Source organism: Aplidium turbinatum, chromosome 18 (genome assembly GCF_918807975.1).
Source record: "Aplidium turbinatum chromosome 18, kaAplTurb1.1, whole genome shotgun sequence".
Lineage (NCBI taxonomy): Eukaryota > Metazoa > Chordata > Ascidiacea > Aplousobranchia > Polyclinidae > Aplidium > Aplidium turbinatum.
Genome location: NC_137489.1, coordinates 1,225,651 through 1,253,465, shown reverse-complemented (window position 1 = coordinate 1,253,465; position 27,815 = coordinate 1,225,651). Strand labels below are relative to the sequence as shown.

Genomic DNA, 27,815 nt, shown 5'->3' with positions numbered 1-27,815 from the left:
TAGTTCATTTACATTAGGACAGACATGGATTGGATCACAATGGTTATCCTCCCTTTGATGATGAGCAAAATGTGGAACTTTTGGACGGTTGGGATGCGATGGAGTTACATCCTTGAAGTTTATAAGACAATTGGCAGCTTGTGATGAGAAGCAGGACCGACCCATCACTGTGAGTGTTGTTGGTAGCCAACAATTTTTATCTCTTAAATACTGTAATAAATCAATAAGTAAAAAATTCCACCTGAGTTTGCTTAGTTATTGAAGGATCGTATAGCTGCCATGCTTAAAATAATTTTATTTTTAATTTAATATAAATGATCTTCACGTAGATTCTATGGTTCTCGTATTTTAGTAGAAGGAGGAAGTTAATTTTAATATCAACTTTAGCCCTGATTTTAGGATACAGCAGTATATTCTAAGACGTCTGGATTTGTTTTTTCGAAATTTCAGTCCAAACGTCCCCTTCTACCTTGAAAAATTCTTTTTGCGTCAAATTGCCTTGTATTGCATTGACGTCAATTTTGTTTATGCCATTTAAAATTCAAATATTATTTTTTACTGCACTCAAAGACGTTAATAATGTCACAAGACAACCGCAAACAGTTTTTCTGGTTTTGGTTTCATCATAAAACATGGGAAAGGGAACATTTTGATTTGTGCGCATGACTACGCGCATGCGCAAAAGCGTACCAAAAATACAGATATTCTGTACTGAAGAAATAAAGAATAGGCTGCCACATTAAATTGATCCAAGGGTATTGTACAGCTTTTGCCACACAAGTATGTTTTTTTAAGTGCACCTGTCATGCTTACATTCAATCTACATTCACTTCAATTTATTTACAGCTCAAATACAACCAGCTTCATACAAACTGCTTGCATTAATTTCACGCTTTTGCGCATGCGCTTAATCATGCGCACAAATTGAAATTACCACTTTCCCGTGTTTTATGATGAAACGAAAACCAGAAAAATGTTTACGGCAGTTTTGCAACCTATTTAACTTGGTTTAGTACAGTAGCAAATAATATTTAAACTTTAAATGCTATAAACACAAAGTGACGTCCATACAATAGCCTATTAGGAAATTAAACGCAAAAAGGAATTTTCAAGGCGAGGGAGGAAGATTTTGGAAGAAAATTTCAAAAAAAAATTTTCAGAGATCTGTTGTATTCTAAAGCCAGAGTTAAAGTTGAATTTGAAAAAAAAAGGCGATTAACTCCCCTAATTTTAGAAAAATTGTAGCCCCATCCAAGTGAGTGGACTTCTTTGGAAGAAAGTTTTTCAAACACAAAATGTTTTATAAAAAATTCTGACAAACCTCTGTAAGCGCGTCAACGCTCTCTACTGAAAAGGGATGTGTACTTAGTAGCCTACCTACACAGCTAGCGCAAAAATTAGGGTAACCTAGCCTACTTGGCAAGGATACCGTGTACTTTTGACGAGCATAACCTTGGACAACATACAAATAAGCGCTACAAGGCAGTCTGAGATAATCATATTGATAGGCCGAGGTATGCTGAAGACATTTCTTTTGCTCAGCTGTACTGCGTCTAAATCATTTATTGTGCTTTCAGGAATTAGTTATAACAATTTTTGTATCCAGTTTAGTCTGGTGTCAAACCAGGTTTGCCCACCCGGTGGCGCATATGAACTTTTCCATGTAGGCACATCGCAATCACCTCACAACATCCCGAATCACCGCTTTAATTGAACATTTGCTTAAACCCATCAGCATAACTTTTTGTCAAAATGAAGTAAATGAATTCTGTAGAGATATGCACAAACACTCATGCAATGGCAATGTGACAAACAAACCCAAATCACAGAAAAGCTTGAAAGCATTCAATTACATTTAGTCGCGGCTGATGTTAAAGCTCTTTATCCTAACGTCAAAAAATCATTAATTAAAGAGGCACTGAAATATGCTTTGGATCAACACACGACATATCCTCGGATTGCAATAGAAACACTCACAGATTTGACGTTGTATTGTCTTGACAATGTTATCACGCAAAACGGTGAGAGTTTCTATAAGCAATCAGAGGGTATAATAACAGGTGACAACCATTCTGTATCGATCGCCAACATTGCCATGCACTACGTCATCAAAACAGCTTCCAACACACTGCAACAAGCAGAAATATTCAAACGCTTTATAGATGACATAATTTAGATATCATTTGGCCAAAAGATGGCGAGCCAAAATAAGGGGAGCAGCTGATTCGAAGACTCTATGTCCCTTCGCTGCTTCCTGTCGTCTGTTGTAGCCTATCGCATCTGTGATCGCAGTGTTACTGTATGGTATGTATAGCAATGGGCGCAAATAAAAAAACACGATTATTATAGGCCTACTATAAAATATCATTCCATTTGTTGTACGTCACAGACAGACACAATGAGAGTGATATACGATTATGATGACGCTGATCCAGATCAGGATGGAAATTTAAACAAGCATACTTTCCAACACAGAGGTGAGTTGCTTCAAAACTACAAATAGCAATCATCATCAGCCATGCCTGGAATAAGGCGTCGGCTACCGTGAGTCTCCACAACGATCGATTGTCCATAGTTCTTATCAGGTTTTCAAAATTTTGGTTTATCCATGTTGAAAGATTTTTGAAGATTTCCAAACGTAGACGCCCCCGGTGCCTCTGACCAGGAAATGGCCCCATCATTGCCGAGTGTTCAATTCCGAGTTTGCGGTAGATATGCCCGATAAATGTCATTTGCCTTTTTTTGATAGTTGTGATGAGGACGCCAGGGGTGCACCCAGAGCGTCTCCATACTTCTTCGTTAGTGATCTGGATGGATGGATGGATGGTCATTTTATTTTTGTTTGGATGCGAAACGCCGAAACATACATAAAACAAAAACTGACAGTGTGCATCCAATGAGAGAGTGCGAAAGACCGTAGCCCTGAAGGCGTATGAGGTCGTCGAGTCTGCACTCTCTCATTCAAATAGTTATACGAAAGAAAGTATTGCGTTTTTAAATATTGTAGCAAATTGACACAAAAAAGAAGAAGAAAGGAAGAACAGAAAAACAAAAAACAAAAAACAAATGCAGATACTACAAAATATAATAACAATTAACATATTCAGGTGGGTTGCTTCAATCCATCCATCCAGTTAATTCCCATCATTCTTTGAATGAACCAAATTTCAGCACTGTTGATCTTCTTTTCTATCTGTGGGCATACAGTCCAGGATTCACAACCATATAGCAGAACTGACCTATATATATGTTTATCATAGTGATTCCTGTATAATTTGTAACAATTTTTAGATGGATTAATAACAAATTAATTCTTGCATTGTTGCAACTATTTTAAAAGTAGCTCTACGTGCATGGTACAATATTATGCTACATGTAGCCTATTTCTGATAAGGTTTTAGTGCATTCAAAAGCGTTGTGTTGTTTTTTCGTTTTTCTTATTGTTTTTTCATTGAATAACACCAGCGCAATGCTGTATGGTGAAACATTCCTGAGGTAATAATAATATTTCAGGTACAAAGTTTCTTTTGGTATTCCAACCACAAGCTTTCAAAGAATACACAGAAACCGATGTTTTGACTTACGAATTTCGAGCAAATAATTCAGCCATTCCCATTCAACTCACTTATTACAAGTGCACTTTAATTCCATTTCCTCAACTTGACAAAAAGCACCATGTCGTTAAGGTATTAGTTACAGTAACAACGTTGTGGAAATCCAGAAAATAAAAAGGATAAAAAATAAAGATTTTATTTGAATAAAAACCTTCTAATTACTGTATAAAGAGTGAAACAGTTTGTAAAGGGTATTGACGAATGGTGACTGCATGTGATGTAAATTCAACCGTGATACTACAGTAGCTTATGTATTGGATCACGCAGATGAACTATTCTTTGTGATTTTTGGAAAGGGCAACAAAAATATTTATTGTTTGGTAATTTGCAAGGCAGCACTGCCGTATCATCATGCACGATACTTTAACGTTTAGCCTATATCTGCTACGTATTTTAGAAAGAACCAATAATAGAAGACAAGCACCGCTCTGTGGTTCACCACATCAACGCATACGGATGTATCGACTTACAGGTGAGGTTTAAAAACAAGCTTGTCTTGTTGTCAATATTGAAAACAAGTGTTTTACGATTTAGTTTTTTGATGGCATTGGTTGATAGAAAAATGTTAAAGATTCATTTTTATATTCAAGATGAACTGAATAGTGAAATCAATGCTTATGCTGTGGCTCTGTCATGCTGCAGTCAGGTAAATTATTAATTTGGTGAACTTGTTAATTAGTTTAGATAGATTTAGGATAGTTCTAGAAAAATTACGTTTTTAAATCTTAACTTTTCTGCTCTTATATATGGGAACACCACCACATTCGTGCTATCTGTAAATCTAATTCTTTAACAAATTCATCAAATGCAAAAGGCATCGCCTTCCTTAGTTTCTTGGTTAAGACAATAAATAAGGCAGACATAACATAACAGCCTACAAAGAAAATTTATTAATCATTAAATTTTATGATTTATTTGTTTTTTAAAGTGTTTAGATTGGAAATCTCCACCTTGTCTTCAGTTCAGTTTATTTTTTGTTTTGTTGGCGAAAAAGAAAGACACAAAAAGCAAAAACACAATAAACACAAATAATTCGCACAACAAGGATAGCAGCGAAAGACCAAAAGGTCACCAAAGTCAGCTGCCACCCAAACATTTAAACAAAAGACCCAAAATTAAGAACATTAACACATACGGTATATAATATATAGCACAATACCAGCACTTTAATTTGTAAAAATTAACAATGGAATTAACAGTGTAGTAACAGTCTTAACTGTGTAGCTTTTGTGATAAAAAATCAAACAATTCTACGGGTCGGAGTTGATCTGAACGTTTTACTACATTGTTCTACTTCTCCCCAGACTAGCAGCATTGCTGGTGAAAGTGTAGAATGTGGGTTGACATCATACCCAGACTTTCATAGTTGTCATGCTTTCGTTGATGGCTGGGGGCCAGGAAAGGGAGTGAGTGTTTATTATTTCTTCTAAATTTTAATGTAAATATCTGGCAGTTGTTTGTATTCACTGATTAGATATGTTATGTTGTACTTCAACATAACTTACAGCAAAGTTGCAGGACTTTAGGAAGATTCAAATCCTATTAATGTTGAAAAAATTTTTGTTTGGATTTGGCTCTAAACGAATGCTATTTTATACTGTATCGCTGTTATGAAAATTTCTTAGTGTTTTATATATTTACTTTGACATGTCCTACAACCACTAACCTTCAACAGACTTTCAAAAATGAATGTCCTTATGAAAAGTAGTAGTCCTATACCGTGGTAGTTTCAAAAGGCGGTTTATATCCCAACAATAGTTGATAAACAATAATATAATTGTTCATTTATATATCATCTATTTATCAAGGGCTAGTGCTCATAACTGGCTTTGCTATAATTGAAGTGCCTAGTTTAACCTATACATCCTGCAATACGAGATAATAATTTTATCGTTTTTGCTATTTATTCGGTTTCTATGCTTATGACAGTGATATGTGCGTTGTTCCGCTTTAGACAAAAGTGTTTCCTGAAAATGCCGGTTATTCTATTGGGGAGCCAGGTGGATTCAAATATTTAAAACTAGTGGTGCATTATCATAACCACGAATTGAAAGGTAAGCACTAGTTCTAACTTACAAACACCTATACACTACCGCGGCATCGTACGTTATAGATAATGTGTATGTATATGGCTTGGAGTTTCATTGATTATTATTATTACTGTTCACGTTTAGAGATTAGAGATTAAGCAGGCAGTAGATAGTTTTAATGAAAATGTTGTTTTTGTTAAATAGAAATGACCAAAACACCACGTCTATTATTCAGTTCGGGAGATCAAAGACTCATCAGGGCTGAGATTCTACTACACTCCAACACTGAGGAAGTATGATGCAGGAGTCATGGAAGTTGGTCGGTTAATCTCTCCAATACATACAATCATCCCACCAAGAATCGATTCTTTTAAAATTTATTCTGGGTGTGATGAAGTTTGCTTTAGAGATGTAAGTATTGGCCGAACACAATAAGAAATAATAAAAAAAAACGCTTGGAGACATTTCTCTTTATGAAGATATGCTGCTATGGTTGAAAATATATATATATATATATATATTTTTTTTTTGTTACAGCTTGTTCCCAATATTTTGAATAATACGAAAAGTAAACACGTAAAGTGCTTATATTTTTATCAATTTTGACAATTACAATTCAACTTAACCAAAATAATTAGATATGATTGAAAAGACATGACTCTGAGCACCTGAGCTTATAGATAAAAATCTTGGGATTCCTTGATAATTCAGAAAAGTAACACCCGACCCCGGACAGAGCTTTGGGTAACTCTGGAACTAATTAATTTTGCGAAGATATTGCATTTTCAATTGTTACAAACTAAATTTGATCATACAAACATGATAAAAACTAATCAAGTGCTGTTCTTGTGATATCAAAGTCAGGCGCCACTCCATTGAACAATGGTATCAAAAATAGTTTGAAGAAACGAGATTGAAAAGAAGTTTGGTAGCTTTCTCTTTAATCTCGGTAACCGGTCCTGCGTCAAGAGCCTCTACAAGTATGCGAAATTGTCAGGAATAACCTATCAAGGCTTTGTAAGTCTGAGGATAAAGATTCAAAACCAACCAACCAAGGATGACTTCTTGACTTATAATGATTCACGTCACTCTTCATCCACAGAGTATGGAACAAGAGAACATAAGTTCTATTAACATTTTTAGAATTGGTTTGCATGGTCATGTGTTGGCAAGAAAGATAAAGTTGAGACATATCAGGTTAGAAATGGTTGTTAAAATATCAGTAACTTTGTGGTCGTGTTTTTAATGTTTTTGAAATTGAAAATACGTAGTTTAAACGTTGCTCTTTTCAGCTACAGCAAATTCTCCCCTACTAAGTCAAAAGTTAGGCAGCAAAGTGAATTCTGTATTGATGAAGAATACAAATCGATTCCATTGTTTTCAGAAACGGGACGGAACTTCCTCCTCTCGTCAAAGATGACAAATTTAATTTCGAATTCCATCGTGGTCACCTTTTTTCACCAGGAATAGACTTTAAAAAAGGAGATTCATTGCAAATAGTCTGCGATTATTCAAGCACAGAAAGGTCTCAACCTACTTTGGTATGGCAGTAAAACAGTTGTTAGAAAAATGTTTAAAAATTAAAACAATATCGAAAGAAATATTCTGAAGTCGTTAGACTTCTTTCAAAACATTTTCTCCTTTACTTTACGATAGTTTGGTTTAATAATTTCTTGCTGATGTTTTGTTGCAAAAGAAAACTGCGTATGAACTAGGCCTACATTACAATGTGTATTGACAATAGTTGGAACATTTTAATGACTATGAGGGGATTCTGCTTAATTTCAGCAAAAACGCCTGAAGTCAATTTCACTTAACAACTGCCAAAAAACTATTCTCAGGAATGATTAAGTGTGAAAAAAATACAATCCCATATGAAACAATATCTCAATAAGCCTAGTAGTGCAGTCGTGGGAGCTTAAAAAGTGGTGTTTGTGGGAAAATTTTTTTATCAAGCTGATACTTTTCTCAGACCTTCCCCATATTACGCAGATGGCTCAGAAAAAAATCCCCATCCATCGGATGATGGGAAACCCCCTTTTCGACCCATTTTCCAAATGACGTCACAATCCCTTTATGAAAATGTCAAGTTTTTCAAAATAGGATTTATTATACATCACTTTTTAGCTTTTTTCAAGGAGAACAACTTTTTCTATTAACAAGAACCCTGAAAATGTACAGAAAAAGAGTTATTACCGATTAAGCAAAAGGATAAATCTGTGAATTTCAGGCAAATTTGAAATTATTCGTCACTGTTGAACTTATTCTTCTATATTCTTTAACAAAAATTAAACAAAGTAAGCGAAACGTAAATTGAAGCTATCATCAAAAACGACAAAGATGTTGCTTTCCTCCTCGTCTTGTCCCGTTTCATATTTTCATTGTACGAGAATTCCTTTTCTTCGGTACCAACATCGACGTTATGCAGAAGTGAAAAAAAGTCTTCATTCTTAAGTTTTTCGTCTTGTCTCTGGAATATGTCGTTCATACAAATTATTACTTGGATACGAAAAAGATGTGAAACTATCTTTGTATTTCAAGCATACTTAGGCTACTATACTATTACATTCAACACCATGACATTCACCACACGAAGAAACACATGCCATTCCATAATTGCGACAGGTGCAAGTTTTCGTTCCACATGGATTTTTTGTTGATTTCTTACATCTGCATCTAATTACTTTGGTCAATGCTTCTGGTGCTATATGCATATCCGTCATTATTGGGACAAGTTCGTTGTTGCTATTGTTTCTCCATCCCCATTCACAAACATTGAATTTAAATTCTGAAGACGTAACCCATGGAAGTAGGTTGCTCTTTGGCTCGGTGGTAGCTTTTCCGTGCAATTATCCCTTCGCATGCCATATACATGTAATTGTCATGTCTAAAAGTAAACAAAGATAAATATTACATACAGGGTATCTTGAATTGGACAATATCTTAAAAGTGTAAACATTATTATATAATCCCTATGTAAAAATACATACCTGAGTTTAGTAAGCGTTGAATCTTCATTGCCACAATACCAGATCTTGAATGCAGTTATAGAGGCTTCTCCGACCTCGTTTTGGAACTCCAGACATTGCTGATAATTGCAGAATTCTCTTTCAGCGTTTCTGATTTTTGCAAACTTCTTTTCCCATTTCCAAATATCGATGATGTTGTATCGCATCCTGACCATGCATGGAGGAAAAGAAGATCTTCTTTAATATCTTTAATACTTGGGTTGGCTTCTTTGATTCTCCAGGCTTTGTTGAAGCGCTCCTTGGTCGAAGTAAATATCATCATGAGTGTCAGTCTTCCAATGATGCAGTAACATAGTAACTACATGAGTATCATCAGCAATGACATTTACTGAACCTTTTCGAAGAGAAGCATAATCAAGGGATTTCGCTACAATGGAACCGTCAGCATCATCAGAGCATTTTGCCTCGCGTAATTAACCGCCATGCGATGTGCCTTTCTTCTCTGCTTTGCAGTTTCATTCTTGTGCATTTCGTTTTTCAATATTCATTGTGTAGATCAGTTATTTTCAATGTAGATGTTATTGTAAAATCATCAGAGCAGTTGTGAACTTCAACTTCGGATTGTCTCAGAAGGGTAGAAACAAATTTGATGTATTCAGCCTTGGTTTCGATGCAGCTGAGGTAGCGATCTTGAGTGAAAGGAAATGACTTACTCGGATCAATTTTCACAAACGTGCTCTGTGGAACGGAATTTCGGCGCAAGTGCTCGTGACTTTTAGTAAGTTACTTTCGTCATGACAGACATCAAACACAACAACAGCATGGATATAATGGCTTTGGATATATTTCAGATACCAATTTCAAACTTCCGAAAACTTCATTCCTTTTTTCCAGCAAAGTTTATGTAGTAGGCCTAATGCACTACCGTCGATAAAAAAGTTGCTTGTTGATTTCCTCTAAGGCAGGGCTTCCCAAACTTTTCTGCTCGCGACCCCTTTTAATCTCCTAAAATTTTCCGCGACCCTTTAAGGTTAAAAGGACAAACAATGCGAAATATACGTTTGTGATATTTATTGAAAGGCTTAATTTAAACGAAAACTAAAAACAAGCTATCCGTAATCAAAGCTTACTGCTTTGCTACATGTAGCCTGCTGGAAACAAAACCAAAAAGTAAACACATTTACTCAGTGTGATGGGTGCGACTGCTCTCTGCTACAGGGTCTGCTACTATTCGTTGAGTCCGATTCGGTGAGTCCCTAACCTTTAACCCTAACCCCTAACCCTAAAACGGCAATGATAATTAGGCTACGGTAACCAATAATTAAAAAAAAAAATTGAAAAAATCCCCCGTTAAGGGATCAGACTCACCGAATTGGACTCACCGAATCGGACTCACCGAAACGTGCCATTCCGCTGCTACAAAGCAAGTCTAGCAGTCGCTCTATGTTTGTTTGTTTGTCAATGCTGGTCTCAAGGCGGTTTTAATGTTACTTCCGCTGGAACGGTATTTTATCAATATTGAAAACACTGACACGCACATATACGTGGAGACAAACGGCAGAAGTGCGGTTGCTGCTAAGCCATAGCCTATAATGGTGAATATTCCGCTCTAACGTTAGTCTAAGCCAAAAAGTGTGAAACTTTTTTCCAGAAAATTCAAGCCACTACTTAGAGCAGTAGTTCCCAACCTTTTGGTTGTCACAGAACCCTTTAGACAAATTATTAATTCTATGGACCCCTACCTAAATTTTGCCTGAATCTCAATTAACATACTATTGACTATTGTAATAATTATGCATTGTCGCTATGACTCCTGCGGCAAATATCAGGTTAACCCTTTGCTTTTCAACGTTTTTTTGGAAGTTAACTGCTCAAGGGGGGGCCGTTTTTGGATCAAATTCAATCAGCTGTTACGAGTTATCCGCTGATGCTATTTCAACAGAAGTTGCACTGGTGTGAAAACAAATCATTTGTCTATAAGTTTGAAAACTCATTATTTTAAAATTTTATATGTTAAACTTGATATTTCAATTTTTGCAAAGGTACCCAAAAACGACAATTTTGATTTAACTCGCCGCTATTTAATTACCGTGCTAATCCGATTTCATGCAAACTTCTAAATAACAAAGAGCTCGATCGAACGCACGAAGTGTGTGTGCGGTGTGCCGAATCATTGCATTGATTAGAATTTACGACTTGCGAGCAAATCTTATTGTAAGCTACTCACTGATTCTAAAATAGTTACAATCAGAGTAATATTGTTACACGAATTTGAAAAAACAAAACTGCGTTTGTTGTCTTACATTTTTATCCTAAACTAATGCATTCCGAAACTCATGGCTAGCTTCTAGTTTTATGGAACCAAATTTCTCATAAGTAACACCTTAGCCTGCTTGAATAGCTGTTTACATCTTCGTTTGTGTATTTTAGGTCTACAATTGAGTTTGTAGAATGAATATTTTTAGTAGAAAGAAGACAATTGAACAAGTTGTTGAAATAATCTGAAATTTCTAAGTTCAAATTAGGTGCTTTTGAAATTGTGGATTTGTGTCAAGTCGCAACACAAATATCATGCAGGCCACATCATAAGTCATTTCGCTTACGGGTGTTTATAAACATGACTCATAAATTACATCCACAAAAAATACAGCATTTACATCAACAAAGCTAAGTTCGAAGCTCACTTTTTATTGAAGATTGTGTCAATCAATTTGAAAATACATTTTTAGTCAGCCAGCGTCGAAATAATGCAACAGCGAATTGAGGAACATGCGTAAACAAAGGAAATGTGAAATAACCCACAGTCAGCAAATCTACATAAATTTAACGTTTACAAATGTTGAATCAATGTAAAAGAACTGGATTGCTGACTGGGTCCTTATTGTTTGAAGCACTAAAAATACGCGTAAAAGTGACAACGTCAGCAAGGCAGTGATTATGTTTCTGGCCAAAAAAAAACATTTTACTGAGATACAATAAACATAATCATTTTGTGCCAGATTGTGAGAAGACTTCCTAGATTCTTTCCAACCATTTGCATGATTGCAAATTATTTTCTATAACTTTACATTGCTAAAAAATGTCTTCTTTGTTGAAACAACGTGGCTACAATTCTATAAAAAATTCTTAGGCCTACTACATTGAAGTAATGAAATTTTTTTTGTGATTTTGCTGATGACGTTTTACAATATCCGAGAAGTAAAAAATAATAATGATGAATTATTTTACAAAACCGTGGTTTGCAAGTGCTTCACAAAAAATTGTTGGGGGAAAATTTACTATTAGACGTAAAACGTTTGTAAAAGAAAATTGTCGGTTTACGTATTTATAATGTTTATTGCGCTGTTATCGAATTATAAACTGCCTGTAGGCTATTGTCTACCTTTGTGGTTGCCGGCCAGCTTAGAGCAGCATGCAAACTAAGCGTTTATGGTATTTGCATCGTGTTATGATTCTCGAAAATTTCCCACAAGGTCTTTATTTTTATCGTGATATTTTGTGCCTCTTCTGTCCTAAACTTGAAGTTATTGTGCAGCACTATCCACATCGGTTTTTAGACTCAGTCTTCATTGAAAATCTTTTGTGTGGTGCATCATTTCAAGTAGTGTCTTCCCCTAAACTGTTACACAAATCGCCTTGAACCAGGTTGATTATTATGTATCATGTGTGGAATTATTACTGTAGATGTCTGACTAAATTCATGCCAAAGTCGAGCAAATTCTGCTTTCGGGATCCTTGCCGTTATTTACTGTATTTTTTGTTGATAAGTTTAGGCAGCATTTTTCCAAGATAAATGAAGACATCGGTATTGTTCGTCACTTAGATTTAGTTTTCTCAGCATTATTTATTCATTCTTTGATCCACTAGTTTGTCCCACTTTTGGTATAATCGGATCGTTTATAAATGGCGGGTCTTCACAATAGCCGGCCTCTTATACATTGGCGCAACGTATTCAGATGTTGAATCAATGATGAAGAAAGCTGATTTGTTGTTTGTCTTATGTGACGCCTAAATTTATGCCTCGTCTACAGTACAAAATATTTTGTAATGTACATTGTGTACATTGTACATTTTGTTTGTAGGCCTACATTACAAAATATTTTGTAATGTAGATGAGGCATTATCATCTTTATTTTGCGCTCTTTGGAACAAAACACAGTGCACTGTGAAACAAAAATACAGGACATAACAACAAGTAGGCGACATAAAGCAGTGAAGGGACGCCATCGAGTTAGCTGCTACGTGTAAAGGGAGCCTATCTCATAATTTTGAGTGTATCTCACAATTACTGTTTGCAAAAACGCTATTTCTCCGGCTTCTCCCAAAAGCATTTGCAGTGATACATTTCCTCAATTGCAAGTTTTGTCAATGAGAGCATTTCCATAGAACGTTTATTTCGAAACCAGGTTTTCGTGTCTTTATCCAAGAGAAGATTTCTTATTGTAACGTTTTTTATTCGTCAATGAATATTATCTGCTTGAAACAACTGTTTTGAATAGTTTGTGGCCTCCATAGCCTACTATTTTGATCGTGGATTGCTATTCTTCTTTGTAGAGCTGATAACGCAAAAAAGCTTGCTATTATTGTTTCTAATTAACAGCTTTGCGATCACTGGCTTTTCTTTGTAGCATAAGAAATAACGCGCTTTGTATTATTGAGGTCAAATCAAACAAAAGAAAGCAAGAGGATGCTTCTCTCTGCTCGCGCATATCGATACACGAAGCAATTATGAGCTTATGGCTTGTCATCGCAATGTAATCCATTTCACGCTTTGCTGGAAGTTAGCTAGAAATAGTAAAAATTCACCAAAATCTTGAATTTACAAGAAAACTACACAACTTTTAGCATCAAATTTAATATCATCAGATCCGCCTGGCAATTTTAGGAAAAGTCAAGAAAAACCAAGTGCATGGCGTTACTGTGCTTCAAATAATTAAAGGAAATATGAGGGGGGGGCCAAATCTGGCCTCCCTTTGAGGAGCAAAGTGTTAAACAGTTGCTCAAATAAGAAAATGAATGATTTGTTCAAAAAATGTCAGTAGTATTTAAATATTAATTATTAAGGTGACCCAAAGTGCCATGCCGAAACTTTTTCAACGTAAGCAAATTTAATGAGAGAAATGAAAGTAAAAAGATTGCTTTTCGTTTTTTTTTCTCTCCAAAATTCATCAAGGTAATCACGGACCCCCAAATGCTTTCTCACGGATCTCCAAGGGGTCCGCGGACCCCAGGTTGGGAACCACTGACTTAGAGTCAAAAGATAGATCTACAAATTTTTCCTGAGGTTTGCAAGAGAGGTGCTCAGTACTTTATTTTTGCATTGCAAATGGGTTCTGGATCCAATCTAAATTGGTATTGTCCAATTCTAGATAAAAATACTTTTTAAACTCTTTCAATTCAGTCTTGACAAGTGTCGGTAACCAGAAGCTTAATAACGTATGATTCCACGCCATTGTTAGCCAAAAACTTTTCAGTAAATGAGAATATTTCATATAAATCATTTTCAATCTTTTGTTTCTAGATATTTAATTTTTTGATGAACGCTCCAACTTTAGATTTCAATGTAAAAATATAGATGTTTTCTCTTTGGAAAGACAAATTAAATTCGTTCCCCTATTTCAAGCAAACCTGATAAATAGCATCATTTGAAAAGCCTTTCCAAAAACGTCTTTACCAAAACGGCGGACAAAGTTTAAACTTTTTTCCGTTGGAAAAATCACGACTTAATTTTTTAACCCTAATAACTTTTTAAAGCATTGGCTTTAGTTTTGAAATCCACGTTTACAATGCAGCAAAGAAGGATTTAAACTCCTACTCCATATTTTACTATATAAATTTACAAAATACGGGTAGCCTATAGAGTGCACGACTCTTAATAAAGTTAATAACTTTCACAGCATCTTACACATAAGTGTTAATATGCAGTGCTTTGTGCAAAATTTGTATACTTTCTGCGACCCCGAAGTTCGTTACACGACCCCTCAAGGGGTCGCGACCCCCAGTTTGGGAAGCCCTGCTCTAAGGCATGCGACGAAGAACCAGGCAAAAGAACTTTTCGAAGAGAGGTTTTGTCAGGCTTTCTCATTATGCCTTCCTTGAACATCGACATTGGCTCTGAAGTCAACTCGAATTCGAAAAATTGCTCAAGGCTTTCCTCGCTTTCAGCAACAGCAAACATCCTACTGAACATGACTTTCGAACCAATACCACTTGCACCACTTTTTGTTTTATTTACTTCCATTAAGGATTCTAATGGTTTGATTGATGCGATAGTAATTGCTACCCCATTTAAACCTTTTTGGATATTTTGACCAATTTGCTCCGCTTGTTCACAATTGACGTCATCTTTTCCAGCGATGGACACTAGACCGTTTGAAAGAGAAGATAGGTTTACATATGGTACCAAGAATGGGTTTTTCGTTGTTAACCAGGCCAGAAATTTTCACAATCTTTGTAATCCCTCTTTTTTCTTGAAGCACCCAACTCTTCATGCTGGTTAGCCTACTTCATATAAACTGAGCCTTGTTTAGTTGCGTCATTGCTTCATGAATACTTGCCGAGTGACTCACACTAAAAACCCAAAGATGTCGAACACTTTCTGCATACTTTTCCTTCCGTCAATCTTCCACGCGACTTAATTGAGCGCATAAGAGCTTGCTCGATCGCAAGATCTTTCCAAATTCCGGTGAAGCTTTTTGCTGTCCTCTTTACTGTGTGCTGCTCGGTTAGGAGTTGATCGTAGGCCTACAACCATAAATGAAAAGAGAATTCTGCAATTATCAGCAATATCTGGAGTCATAGTAGCCTAAGTATGCTTCAAATACAAAGATAGTTTCACATCTTTTTCGTATCTAAGTATAATTAGTATGAACGACATACTCCAGAGACTAGACGAAAAACTTAAGAATGAAGGGTTTTTTTCACTTTTGCATAACGTCGATGTTGGTACCGAAGAGGAGTGCTCTTACAATAAAGATGAAACGGGACAAGACGAGGAGGAAAGCAACATCTTTGTCGTTTTTGATGATAGCTTCAATTTACATTTCGCTTACTTTGTTTAATTCTTGTTAACGAATGTAGAAGAATAAGTCCAACAGTGACGAATAATTTTAAATTTGCCTGGAATTCATGGATTTATCCTTTTGCTTAATCGGTAATAACTCTTTTTCTGTACATTTTCAGGGTTCTTGTTAATAGAAAAAGTTATTCCCCTTGAAAAAAGAGCTAAAAAATTATGTATAATATGTCCTATTTTGAAAAACTTGAAATTTTCATAAAGGGATTGTGACGTCATTTGGAAAATGGGCCCAAAAGGGGGTTTCCCATCATCCGATTGATGGGGATTTTTTTCTGAGCCATTTGCATAGTATGGGGAAGGTCTGAGAAAAGTATCAGCTTGATAAAAAAATTTTCCCACAAAAAACCTCCCACGACTGTACTATAGCTGTTGTGTTGTTTTAGGAGTAGAATTCAGCATTTTATTCAATTGGCTTGTAGTAGCCTACCACACATTTAGTCACACAAACAAAGTTGGTTTTAATTAACCAAGAAGTTGCATAACCTCAAACACTAAAGTTAACTCACAAAACTCAACAAACAACACTTCTACTAAAATCTAAACTAAACAAAGCAACTGCAGCTCAGCATACAAGACAGAACTCAACTGTGGCAAACAAAGTAAGCGTGCAAAGTTATTAGCGTCAGTGCAAAGCGCCTCAGGACAGAAACGTCTAAAATCGAGTACCACAAGGGTAGTCCTACTGCGTAAACTAATTAACCTGACATGCAGTAGAGGATTCCATAGCCACCTGGAGATGCGGCCTGATTTGCCACATTTTGTAGATTATGATTACCGCTATACTGCTAGTATCTGACTAAAATTTTCTGAGATTTTTTTTACTATTTGCTGTCTCGTAATGATAGAAAAGCTTTTTGTTACCTTGGGAAATTAGTAAAAAATGAGAAAAAGTAAGTTGAAAAACGCTCAATGAGACTGTTATTGAGAAATTAACAGTCTGACTAAAATTTTCAAAATCAAACTGTCTTTGTTTCTGATGTTGTTAAAACCTATACTGTCACTTGGAGAAGACAGTAAAAAAGGCGTAAAAATATAAATGTTTGAAAAATTCATTTAAACAGTCGCCAAAAATTGGCAAAATCTGGAAAATTCTACAAAATGTGACAAATCAGGCTGTATCTCTTAAGTAGTCATGGAGATCTGAGAAACTGATTTTGGCAGTGGGCAATGAACAATGTAAAATTTGAAGTCCTACAACAAAAACAACCCGATAGAAAGTCAAGGGACTTGCCTCTTTTAAAATTTCACACATTAAATCTCATTTTTGGTTGTTTTTGTGCATTTTTGGGTTATATAATCTTTTTGATTATGACGCACACTTAGTGTTTGCCTAAATTCATTGACTTAAAACTGATTTTTTTCAAAAATTTGAGTTACAAGTTTTGGTTTAGAGCAGGGGTGTGCAACGTGCTGCCCGCAGGCCAAATGCGGCCCGCGAAGAAAAATTGTGCGGCCCGCGAGCGAAATTTTTTTTCCCACGAGATTTCTGTCTCATTGATTTTAGTCACTTTAACCCTTAAACGCCTATGTGTTTCACCAACCATTGTTACCTATCTGGGTCTCAAATGACCCGGCCTGTTAAAGGGTATTGCTTTATCTTTCAATTTGTACATCTTTCTTAAATATGGTTATGAAAGAAATCACTGTGTTGCAAGTTCACTATTATACACTCCAAAGCATAATACTTCGAAAAGAACTAACAAAATTTGCAATATATAATTGCAAATGCAACATTTTTTTATGTGCAAAAGTAACCGAATTTAAGATCAACACTGCAAACTATTAACAACAGAAAAGAATTGAAATAATGTAACTTCAAATATTATAACTTATAACTTCAAAACTCAACAAATGCTAAAGTTAGTGAAAGAAAAGCAATTAATTGCAATTTTCTACTAGGCTACTAGGTGCTCTAATGTGGTAGCCTAGCCATGATGACACTAAGCACAAGAATCATGCTGCACAATAGGGGCATAAAACCGTGACTTGTAGGTGATCAATACAACACGGCTCATTACATTCCTCGCACACATGAGTTGTTTTACGATCCAGAGAAGATGAACAGATGTGGCACCGCCGTCTTTTACGCTTTCCACCCCCATGTGTAGCTGATGATTGAAAAGAGTCGATTTCCATTTTGTATCCACATTTTTGCAGCGATAGTTTAGCAGCTTTTGGATGCTGTTTTACTTGCACTCGACGTTGTAGCCATGGATGAAGCAAACTCATACCTAAGTTTGCCAGAAATATTCGGTGTCGATGACTTGCTTCTTTTTCCCTTCCTGGAAATTTAGCTCGGAAGACCACCATGCTATTGATACTCGCAATATTGAGGCAGTTGTAGAAGTAGTCAAGTGGCCAGCGATTTGTCCTTTTCTGCACACTGTAGTTGTGACAAAATTGGTCAACTTTGTCAACAGCTGCTTTAGTAGCATTATAGTCTTGTATCATGTCAGGTAAACCTTTTTCTGCATCAACTTTGCTATCATCAAGCCCGGATTTAGGGGGGCAGAGGGTGCAGGTGCCCCGGGCCCCACGACTTTTGAAGGGCCCCCTACGTGGAAAAAATGTGATTTTATGTTATTACTATTTTTTTTTTCAGCCTTTGAAGTTTCTTCAAAATGCTGTGCAGTGCAGTGCTGGATTAATGCTACTGTAGACGTAGAGGTGTTTTGTTTTGCGCGGAGCCCCCCAATCTAAAAGTGCCCCAGGCCCCCCATCAGCTAAATCCGGCTCTGGCTATCATTATGCATAGTTGATAGTAAAACTACAACTTTGTTTTTCCTTGGCACATACAATACTAACGCTTGCCTGTCACTAAAACCAAACAAGCTTGATCCAACCCTTTTCGTTTTTCTTGTTGCAAATTCAACGGGAAGTTCTCGCCTATTTTCAACTATACAAAACCTTCACCAATAATTGAAAAGATAGGAAGTTGCTTTATGGTTTATTGATTATACGAATTAAGTTTAATGTTTGTGGTAGCCTACTTTAAAGAGTAATTGCTGGTAAAATAAACTGTTATTCAAAAAAAGTTGCACTATTACCTAACATGGGTCTCTAGAGACCCTATAAGTTTTTTCTTCTAAAACAGCAGTAACTATTTTACCAGTGGAATATTTTTAAAATTATAAATGTGAAATGGGAGAAGAATAAATGCTTTGAGAATACTGGAAGTCACATAGAATATGGCTAGACGTCCCAAGAGATATGGGGGAAATAAAGACAGCTCGGGTCACTAGAGACCCACATAGGCGTTTAAGGGTTAAAAGTAAGATTTTCCGAAAGTGTTTGAGAGATTGGTTGATTCAGATTGCGAAATAACTATTTGCCAATAAAATTCTGCAATGATAATAAAATATAAGCTTTCCCTAACCCTACTTTTTTGAAAAGCTGTTGTGCACCGAAAAATTAATTTAAAGAAAAAAAAAAGTTTGACTTCGATGGCGTCGAACCCTCGTTCTCACGATTACTAGGCAGAGGATGATACCACTGAACCAACCGTGCCAACGAGAGAATGTTGCATTCACACGGTTTTAATACAAAGTTTTACCAAAATATGTAAATGAGACAGAAATCTCGTGGGAAAAAATATTTCGCAACCCGCGAATATGTGCTAATGTTGAATTGTGTGCGGCCCGCAAAACGTGTCTATAATTTAATTTAGTCTGGTACGTGTGAACAATTCATTGTGGAGTGGATTATTGTAGATTTTGCACCTTCTGTTAACCATTTTAGAAATCTCCCACCGGCCACCGCTAATCCGATTGTATTTAATTATTTGGAACGTCAGTAGATCAGAGGCACAAAATTGAACAGAGAATAGCTGAACTATGAAACCGTATTCTGACGGTAATTTTGTGAAGCAGTGTCTTATCGATGTCGCAGAAGAAATGTGTCCTAAAATGAAGAGTAAGCGAAAAAATAAGTCTGTCACGGTGGACGATAGCGAGGTGTAGGCTATCGATGATCTTCCTTGTGATATTAGTGACACACTCAGTAACCCGGCTGCATAGCCGAGTGGTGAGAACACTGGAACGGCAATCGAAAGGGCGCCTGTTCGACACCGCTCAAGAGCATGCGACTGTGTCTTTGGCAGGACACTTAAAGGCATGCCTGAAGGTGGTCACGAAGATTGGCTTCCTTGCCTTCTCTTCCACTTAATCTAAATCTTCAACCACTGGGTGTAAGCCTGGACACAACAAACAAAAAAAAACTCAGGGATAAGGTGAAGAACTTTGTTTTATGGAGTTTTGCGATCGATGGAAGTACGGACCAGAAGGACACAGCACAGTTGGCCATATTTGTAAAAGGAGTGGAGAAAGACTTGAAAGAAACGGAATAGATTCTGTCACTACAGTCAATGAAGGGCACGACAACTGGTGCTGACATCTTCGCTGAAGTAATTGATGCTTTTGACAAGTTCGAACTGGACTTGTCCAGCTTATGCGGAATCGCAACTGATGGTGCTCGATTCATGTCCGGAACTGGCATTCGATTCATAGGTCTCTTGAAGTCTGCCTTGAGGAAGAGAAAAATCGATGATGACATAGCAATGTTTCATTGTATTATTCACAGTGACGTTCGGTGGCTTAAACCGTTGGGAAAGCAACTTGTAAATATGCTGCAGCAAGGTAGTAGGCCTAGGCACGAAGGGCGTAACCGTCGGGCGAAGCCCGAAGGCGTGTTGCCGAAGGCAACACTTCCAGCGGGGGGTCTGGGGGGCCTCCCCCAGAAATTTTTGAAAAACACTTCCAATTTGGTGCGCTCTGAGAGCATTTTCAAAACAAATCAAAAATAAAAATCTGTCAAATTGTGCTTCGCCTTTGTCGTGATCATACATCCATTTAATGTTTAGAAGTCATGAACAATCTTAATTTTAACGTTGCAGGACCAAAATCCAGTGTTAGACATGGAATAATAGTTGTCTAAATATTTAATTCGTCATGAATATTCATTCTCAGATATTCAGTTAGGCCTACACTACAAAAACTAACACTTAGGTCTAAACATTACAACCGCAAGCAATTTGTACAAAAAGCTGGATAAGTTTGCCTCCTGCGTATAGAAGCTTAACAAACTAAATATTGCACCCGCACCTGAACGTTCATTGGCGAAGTAACGTTACATCAACGCTGTAAAAAGGGCAAAGGCATGACTATGAAAGCTAGTAGGCTAAAGTACAGTACATGGCGAGGAGACATCAAAAAACAGCAACAATTATTTCGGCATTATGATGCTTGTGCGGTGTACCGTGACGAGCACCATTCTGACGAGTTAGTCTAGCCGCTCTAGCGAATGTATGCATTGACGTCACTGGGAAAGCAAGACTCACCTGGTCTCACCATAACACATCTGATTGGCTAAGCAGCTGGTGACGTTTTGCAAAACGAGTGATGATTGGATAAAACGAAGGCGTTTTTTGACATTTTTGAATTTGGGTAAGCAAGTTTGATAGTTGCTTACCTTGGAGCCTCAGTGATTGTTTCTGACAGAAGCGTTTGCGTTAATTGGCATTTATAGGCAAGACATGCGGTTTGGTGAGGATTTAGACTACTCACTAGCGTTACGAGTAATTCTAGTCACGAATACAGTAATTTTCAAGTTAAAATAGACATGATAAAAATAATAAGAAGTTAAACCTAGAATTCAATCATTATACTTTGCATAGTTTTCGCTCAGGTAAGCACTGCTTTCCTTGCTTTCCCTCACCGATCGTCACTGATTATTCACCAGCAAAACCTGTGCGTAAAATCTTTGAAGTTCAAACACGTCTTGAGTCCGGTTATTAAGGCAGTAAGTTTCATTCGAGCACGAGGGCTCAACCATCGTCAGTTTCAAAAGTTTCTGGATGACCTCAACATGACACATAAAGATCTATATTGTACAATTCCGAGGTGCGTTGGTTAAGCAAAGGCTGCATGTTGCGACGATTTTGCGAACTGCGGAAAGAAGTCGTGAATTTTTTTATTTTTACCGAAAACATCTCATCCAAGATGACTTTCCACATTTGAAAAAATTCATAGCTGTAAAAATGGCTCTTTTTGGCTCAACGTATTTGTGCGAACAAATTTTTCCTAAACTATGCGTCATGAAATCTTCCTATCGATCGGTTCTGACTGACGAACACTTGGAATATGGACTTCGAATTGCGAGCACTGCCATTAAAGTAAATTTGGAAAAAGTCGTCGGGAAAAGAAACCAGCTGCAAATTTCTCACTGAACTCGTAGTCGGTGTGACAATAAATTTGAATAGCAGTTTTCTTCAAAAATTTATGCGTCTTAACTTATTATTTCTGCAAAGAGATAACCTCTAATAATGTCATAAGAAAAACATGAATAACAAAAAAAATACTTTTTGTGCCTGCAACTACTAGTAAGCATATGTTAAATAAACGTGCGGCCTGCGGTTTCACACAGATATTTATATGTGGCCCTCCTGTAATAAAGGTTGCACACCCCTGGTTTAAAGGATTTCAATCGTTCATTTGTTGACCCTTTGCATGGTGTTGTTTTAGTCTTTCAGTATAATTTTGAAATTCCGCTTAAGGCATCCAATCTTTTCTTATATAGTGTACATTTGTACAAGGCACATTTTACTTCATTCCTCTACGAACTTTGTGTTAAATTAATTGTTAAGAATATAACATTAATTTCTTAGCTTTTGAAAGGGAAGTGAAAAACGTTGTATCCCTTTAAATTCATTGTTGAAACCGTGCGTGCCTGATGCCTTCGGTTGGTATCACAAGTGGACTTGAATAAGCGAGAAGGTTTTGCATAATGGAGGAAATCTGCATGTTTCTTGACAGTGTCGAGGCCACGTGGTCAAGTGCTCAACTGATTACATCGGCCGCTACTTTTAATCACCACAAATGCCTTTCAATGCAGAAAACAAAATAATTTTATGGAATCAAAATTACAATAAATATCAACAACATTTTTTTTTTCTTTATTATTATTAATAATAATCAATATTATGTTTTAGGGAGGAATTTCAACAACACAAGAAATGTGTGATTCTTTTCTTCACTACTACCCAAAGATCCCATTGTCTCAGTGTTTTTCTGCACCTACAGCCGGATTAAAACCTTTAGAAGCAATGTTGGGCATCACAAGCTGGAAGTAAGGATTGGAAAGTTTTTGACAAGGATCAAATATGAGCGCGGACAGAAAATACTTTGACAACGCTGTATCATAATCATGAGGAACTGACTAATCACTACACTTGCTCATGGCAATGAAATAAAGGAACTATGAGAAAGGCGCCATAGAGAATACGCTACTGCTACTGTTCAAAAACTTCTTTAATTTTTTTAGGTTCAAGAATTCTATCAAAAATTGGAAAGACATTACTTTGGATGACTTCATTGTTACGTCACCGCCAGAAATGGCAAATCAAAGTTTTGGTGACGTCGTTACAAACGTAAGTTGACACAATTGATTTGTAGCTTGCATGCCAACTATAAATTTTATTACTTTATCTGTTTTATTGTTGCAACGTGTGTGTAGTTTAAATTCTTCTTTGTTGAAATTCTAAGTCTCCTTTAGCTGTCCTAGGCTAGAAGAGAATTACCTTCTCAGCATCTTTAAAACCAAGATAGCTTAACCCTGATTTAATGTAAGAACAGGCCACGTTGTTTGGTTGTTTACATGACAAAGGCCACGAATTACGTTTATAGCACGGTAGATAGTGCTGGTGATGACTTGCTCTTTGGTTTGCTTTTCAATGACACACTCACAGATTACTGCATGCACCATTCTCTCCATAAGTATGTTTTAGCGGAGCATTCTCATGTTGGTGCAAAGTTGCTTTGAAAGTACGAGGTTATGTCTTCATGAAAACAATTACATTCAAAGTGACCACAAAGATTGTGTTCCTTGACTTTCTGTACTCTTACAGTAACTTCCTAATCGTTAATCATTATGATGCGAGAGCAGATACAACAGATTCTTTCATAACACCTGCCAACTACCATGATTGACAATGTAAACTACATAGGCCTAAACATATTTAACAAAACTGGTTGTTTTTTCACATCCGAATATATGCGACCTGATTGAAAACTAGAAACATATAAACAGGTGACACAAAGTAATATTCGTGTTCAATTTCTATCGTGGCTGTCCTTGATAAATGGCTGCTCTCGGCATTCGTCGAACAGCTATCTTTTGGATTATCATGAAGGCGGTCTCACCGCTCGAACCTTTTGTCAACAAAATAAAAGAATCCAGACACTAACTAAGCACAAGCGTTTTGCAATAGATATTAATGTTGGATGTTGCTTGATTTCAAATTGTATTACTTTGTAAAATTGTACTTCATTCCTCCAGTACAAGTGGGATCAAAATTCCGCAGATGATCTCAGCCAAACTTATCGTCAAAGCAAGATGTTCCAAACGTGCATGCGACTGGATGCAAAGGTACGAAAGTGGCACTTGTTTCTATAATTTGCTTGCTCATAGGTTTGCATACAACAACAAAAACAATAACAAAATTTGAAAATAAATGAGAGTATGACGCAGCACGTCGTAGCATCGTCATAGCACGTGACTAGGGAACTGTGTTCCGAAAGCCAGTGTAATTCGCTATTATCACAGCAAATCCGCAGCATCAGACTAAAACAGGTTGTTTGTATATACAATGTGAAGAACGTTGAAGAAGTTGAAAAGTTCACGTGCAGTATCGCTGACAGGGGAGGTCTAGGGGGTATTTTCTCAACGGCCCTATTCACGTGGATAGTAGGCTAGGGTGTTTAAAAGAAAAAAAAAATCTTTTACACATCCTCTCATTCGTTGTGGATCTATAAAAAAATAACCCAGTTCAAATTTCAGGTCATTTGAAGCTGATTAAGTGACCTCTCACAGCCCTCCATTTTTCACCTAAAGATACAATGGTTGCTTAATAGCTCCAATGACACTGGGACCATATGTTTTGTTTAGTGGCACATGTACAACCTAATTAGCCCCTTCAAAAAGTAAAAGAATCTACCAACTCTAGACAGCTATCTTATTCAGAATTGGATAAGCATGATTAGGCTACTTAGGCTGAATAAAAACAGCACTGCTGAATTTGATCACATTGATGGAAGGGCATTTTAGTACAATCTGCCAGATTTTATGAGTTTCAGAAAAAGCGAAATAGTTATTAAGACATGGTGGACAAGATTCTGATGCTTCCACCTAACATAGTTTTTATAGAAGTTCACCAAATCGTTTTCAACAGTAGACTATCTATGTAGCACCAACAACTCCATCAAGTATCAACTACCGTTTCTAGCACTAGTTGCTACGTTCATCTGATGAAATTGAAAGTAAAATTAACAACAAACAAGATGGTTTATTGCTTCACTGACGTTTCGCGCACAATGACAATGCGCATCCTCAGAGCGAATAACATACAAAATAAAATTTCACCAGGTTATATACTGCAGTGCGATTGAAGGCAAGAAAAAATAAAACACGCAATATTTTAAAAAATTTTTATTTATTTATTTTATTTTTTCTTGCCTTCAATCGCACTGCAGTATATAACCTGGTGAAATTGTATTTTGTATGTTATTCGCTCTGAGGATGCGCATTGTCATTGTGCGCGAAACGTCAGTGAAGCAATAAACCATCTTGTTTGTTGTTAATTTTACTTTCAATTTCATCAGATGAACGTAGCAACTAGTGCTAGAAACGATAATTGTCCTGATGAACACCCAAACTTTTCGGTATTAAGTATCAACTACGGTACTGCACAATGCCACACAGTTTTTTTTAACCAAGACAGCAAAGTACGTCAGTTTTACATTGATTCAACGTTTGTAGACGTTGAATCAATGTAAAACTGACGTATTTTAATGTCTGGGTAAGTGGTTATCTGGCATTGCGAAATTATGCAACGCAGCATTCTCGCATCACACAATGTAATATTTCTGTACACAGCGTGCGAAAATTCCCATTGCTTTGCTGAAAACTGCACCAAATAGTGATGGCTAGTATGAACTTCCAACATATTGCTGAGCACCACGCGGGCCGCACGGGACAACCTGGCGGGCCGCAGTGCGGGCCACTGGTTTCACATGTCTGGTTTAGTGGATAGGTTATGTAAAAATTCACCATAAAGCAACAAAGCATTCGTAATTAAGAAATACAACAAATTAAAAACGTGAGCTTAACGATATTGAGTTTGGCAGTGGAACTGTTATTGCCTAGGAATCATTTCATCTACTAAATGCCACTGAATGAAGAGGATTTCTGACATGATTTTGACAAGTGCACACCCAGAGAGTCCAACCAGCGCCGCTAGATATAGGCTCGGGCGTTTAATCACTTCGCTAAGGGGGCGGACAGATGCTTACTATTACTAGTTGTTGTTTGACTTTCGGCATAGGCCAGTATAGCTGTCTTGAGAATCAGTGGCGGTACACTTTTGTGCAGTTCAATTAATATTCGATTACTAAAAGTCACTGCACATGAACTTTTTCGATATTTTCTGGACATGATTAGTATTATTATACGTTTAGCTTGCTAGTTAATTAGACTTATTTGACTAAAAGGCTTAGGCGACTTTTAATAAACTTCAAATTGGTAACCTACAATTTCAAAGCGGTAACTAAACCGGCTTTTTCCAATATAACATGTGGTAAACTCAGTAGTGTTAATGGGGCGTCCAAAGGATACTTTTGGATCCCAGCTTGGCCTCAGGGGCGCCGGAAGCGGGGGGGCAGGGGGGGCAATGGTGCCCTTTTAAGGTCATGTAAGCTACTGCACATTTTGCAATACGATATAACAACTTCAGCTATTATAGCTTTTAGCCTAATTACAATCTTTCATTTCTGCCTCAAAATAATATTCACGACACAAAATTCTGTATCAGAGGAAGTAATTAACCTACATCATCATAACATAGCATGATGCCCTCCCGTGCCATTGTTCTTTGTACACCCAACACTTGTATCATTACTCGATGATAAGCAGATGGATGAGTATTATTGCTATTTCTTAACTTAAAACTTAAAAAAATTGGCCTTTCAGCAACAAAAGTGCACTTTTTTCATAATCCTGCGACCTCCCAGTCAAAAACTGTTCCGGTGACCCTGTTTGGCATGATAACACTGGCCCACATACTTTCCGGGGTCCCAAAAGTAAAAAGAACCACTGTAATGTTTTTGGATCTAATGCATTGCATTCAATCATTTTTAATTTTAGCAAAACCTCCTGATTTTAGGGAATAGCCTAAAAATCTATTTCTGGAAGACGTTGCTAACACTTCTTTTTCTTTTGTAAAAAAATCTTCTTTTTTTTCTGGAAATGTTTTGATTTTGAGACCAATGCGTTATCATAGTTAATTAAACCAGATAGTTTCATTTATAGAAATTTTCTTTACGTCAACCAATCGACATCAAATATCCACTGGAAGAAAAACCGGAAATCAAAGTGTGCAGGGCGCCGTCTACCGGATTTTCAACAGAAGTACAAACAGACACCTGTGGCATCAACTGAGGGAAAAAAAAACTCAAACGTCTAAAACTTTCGAAGATTGTGAATAAAAGTGCTACCAAAGACATTTCCTCTTCTGCAGTTTTCGATTGACCAATCGGAGATTATATCCAGAGGCAGGTTTATAAAGAAAGTTTTGTCTGTAAAACGCGATTGTCTTTTATCAACGCTTTTAGCTTAGGCTACTATGTTGTTGGCCTAGGAATCTTATGCTAATTATTATTTTGCTTTATTTTGGTAAAAATAAAAAATAAACTGCATTGAACAGGATACGGTTGTGCATGGAAATTTTTTTGGTTTGGTTTTGAATCGTTAACCTTGGAATCAAATAGCCTCTGAAAATTATTTCCGGCTGTTTGGTAAACTTGTAAATTCTACAAACCACTGATTGTTTCATCCACTAGGTGCTGGGTAGAGGTGGTAATCCGCTACTTTAAAAGTAGCACGCTACCTATTACAGCTACTCGGACTAAAGTAGCGCGCGATACCGCTCTCGCACTACTTTGATTTCAAACTGACACAGAGCTTTGTGACGTTAAAATGACTTTGGTTTGGTTTTGAATCTTTATCCTCGGACTGACAAAGCCTCTGATAGGTTATTCCTGGTAGTTTCGCATACTTGTAGAGGCTCTTGACGCAG

General features: G+C 36.8%; 1 protein-coding gene across 1 annotated transcript; it reads left to right on the top strand.

Annotated features, from left to right (window-relative positions):
- Positions 1-156: 156 nt before the first annotated feature.
- On the top strand, positions 157-27,339 carry LOC145787868 (DBH-like monooxygenase protein 1). Its single transcript, XM_082599706.1, has 14 exons — positions 157-169; positions 2,390-2,477; positions 3,514-3,686; positions 4,012-4,086; positions 4,257-4,260; positions 4,839-5,020; positions 5,569-5,668; positions 5,880-6,055; positions 6,747-6,841; positions 7,029-7,185; positions 22,677-22,813; positions 23,009-23,114; positions 24,023-24,112; positions 27,050-27,339. Exons 2-14 carry the CDS (start codon positions 2,399-2,401, stop codon positions 27,176-27,178), a joined length of 1,503 nt encoding a protein of 500 aa, XP_082455832.1. The 5' UTR covers positions 157-169; positions 2,390-2,398; the 3' UTR covers positions 27,179-27,339.
- The last annotated feature ends 476 nt before the right edge of the window (positions 27,340-27,815 follow it).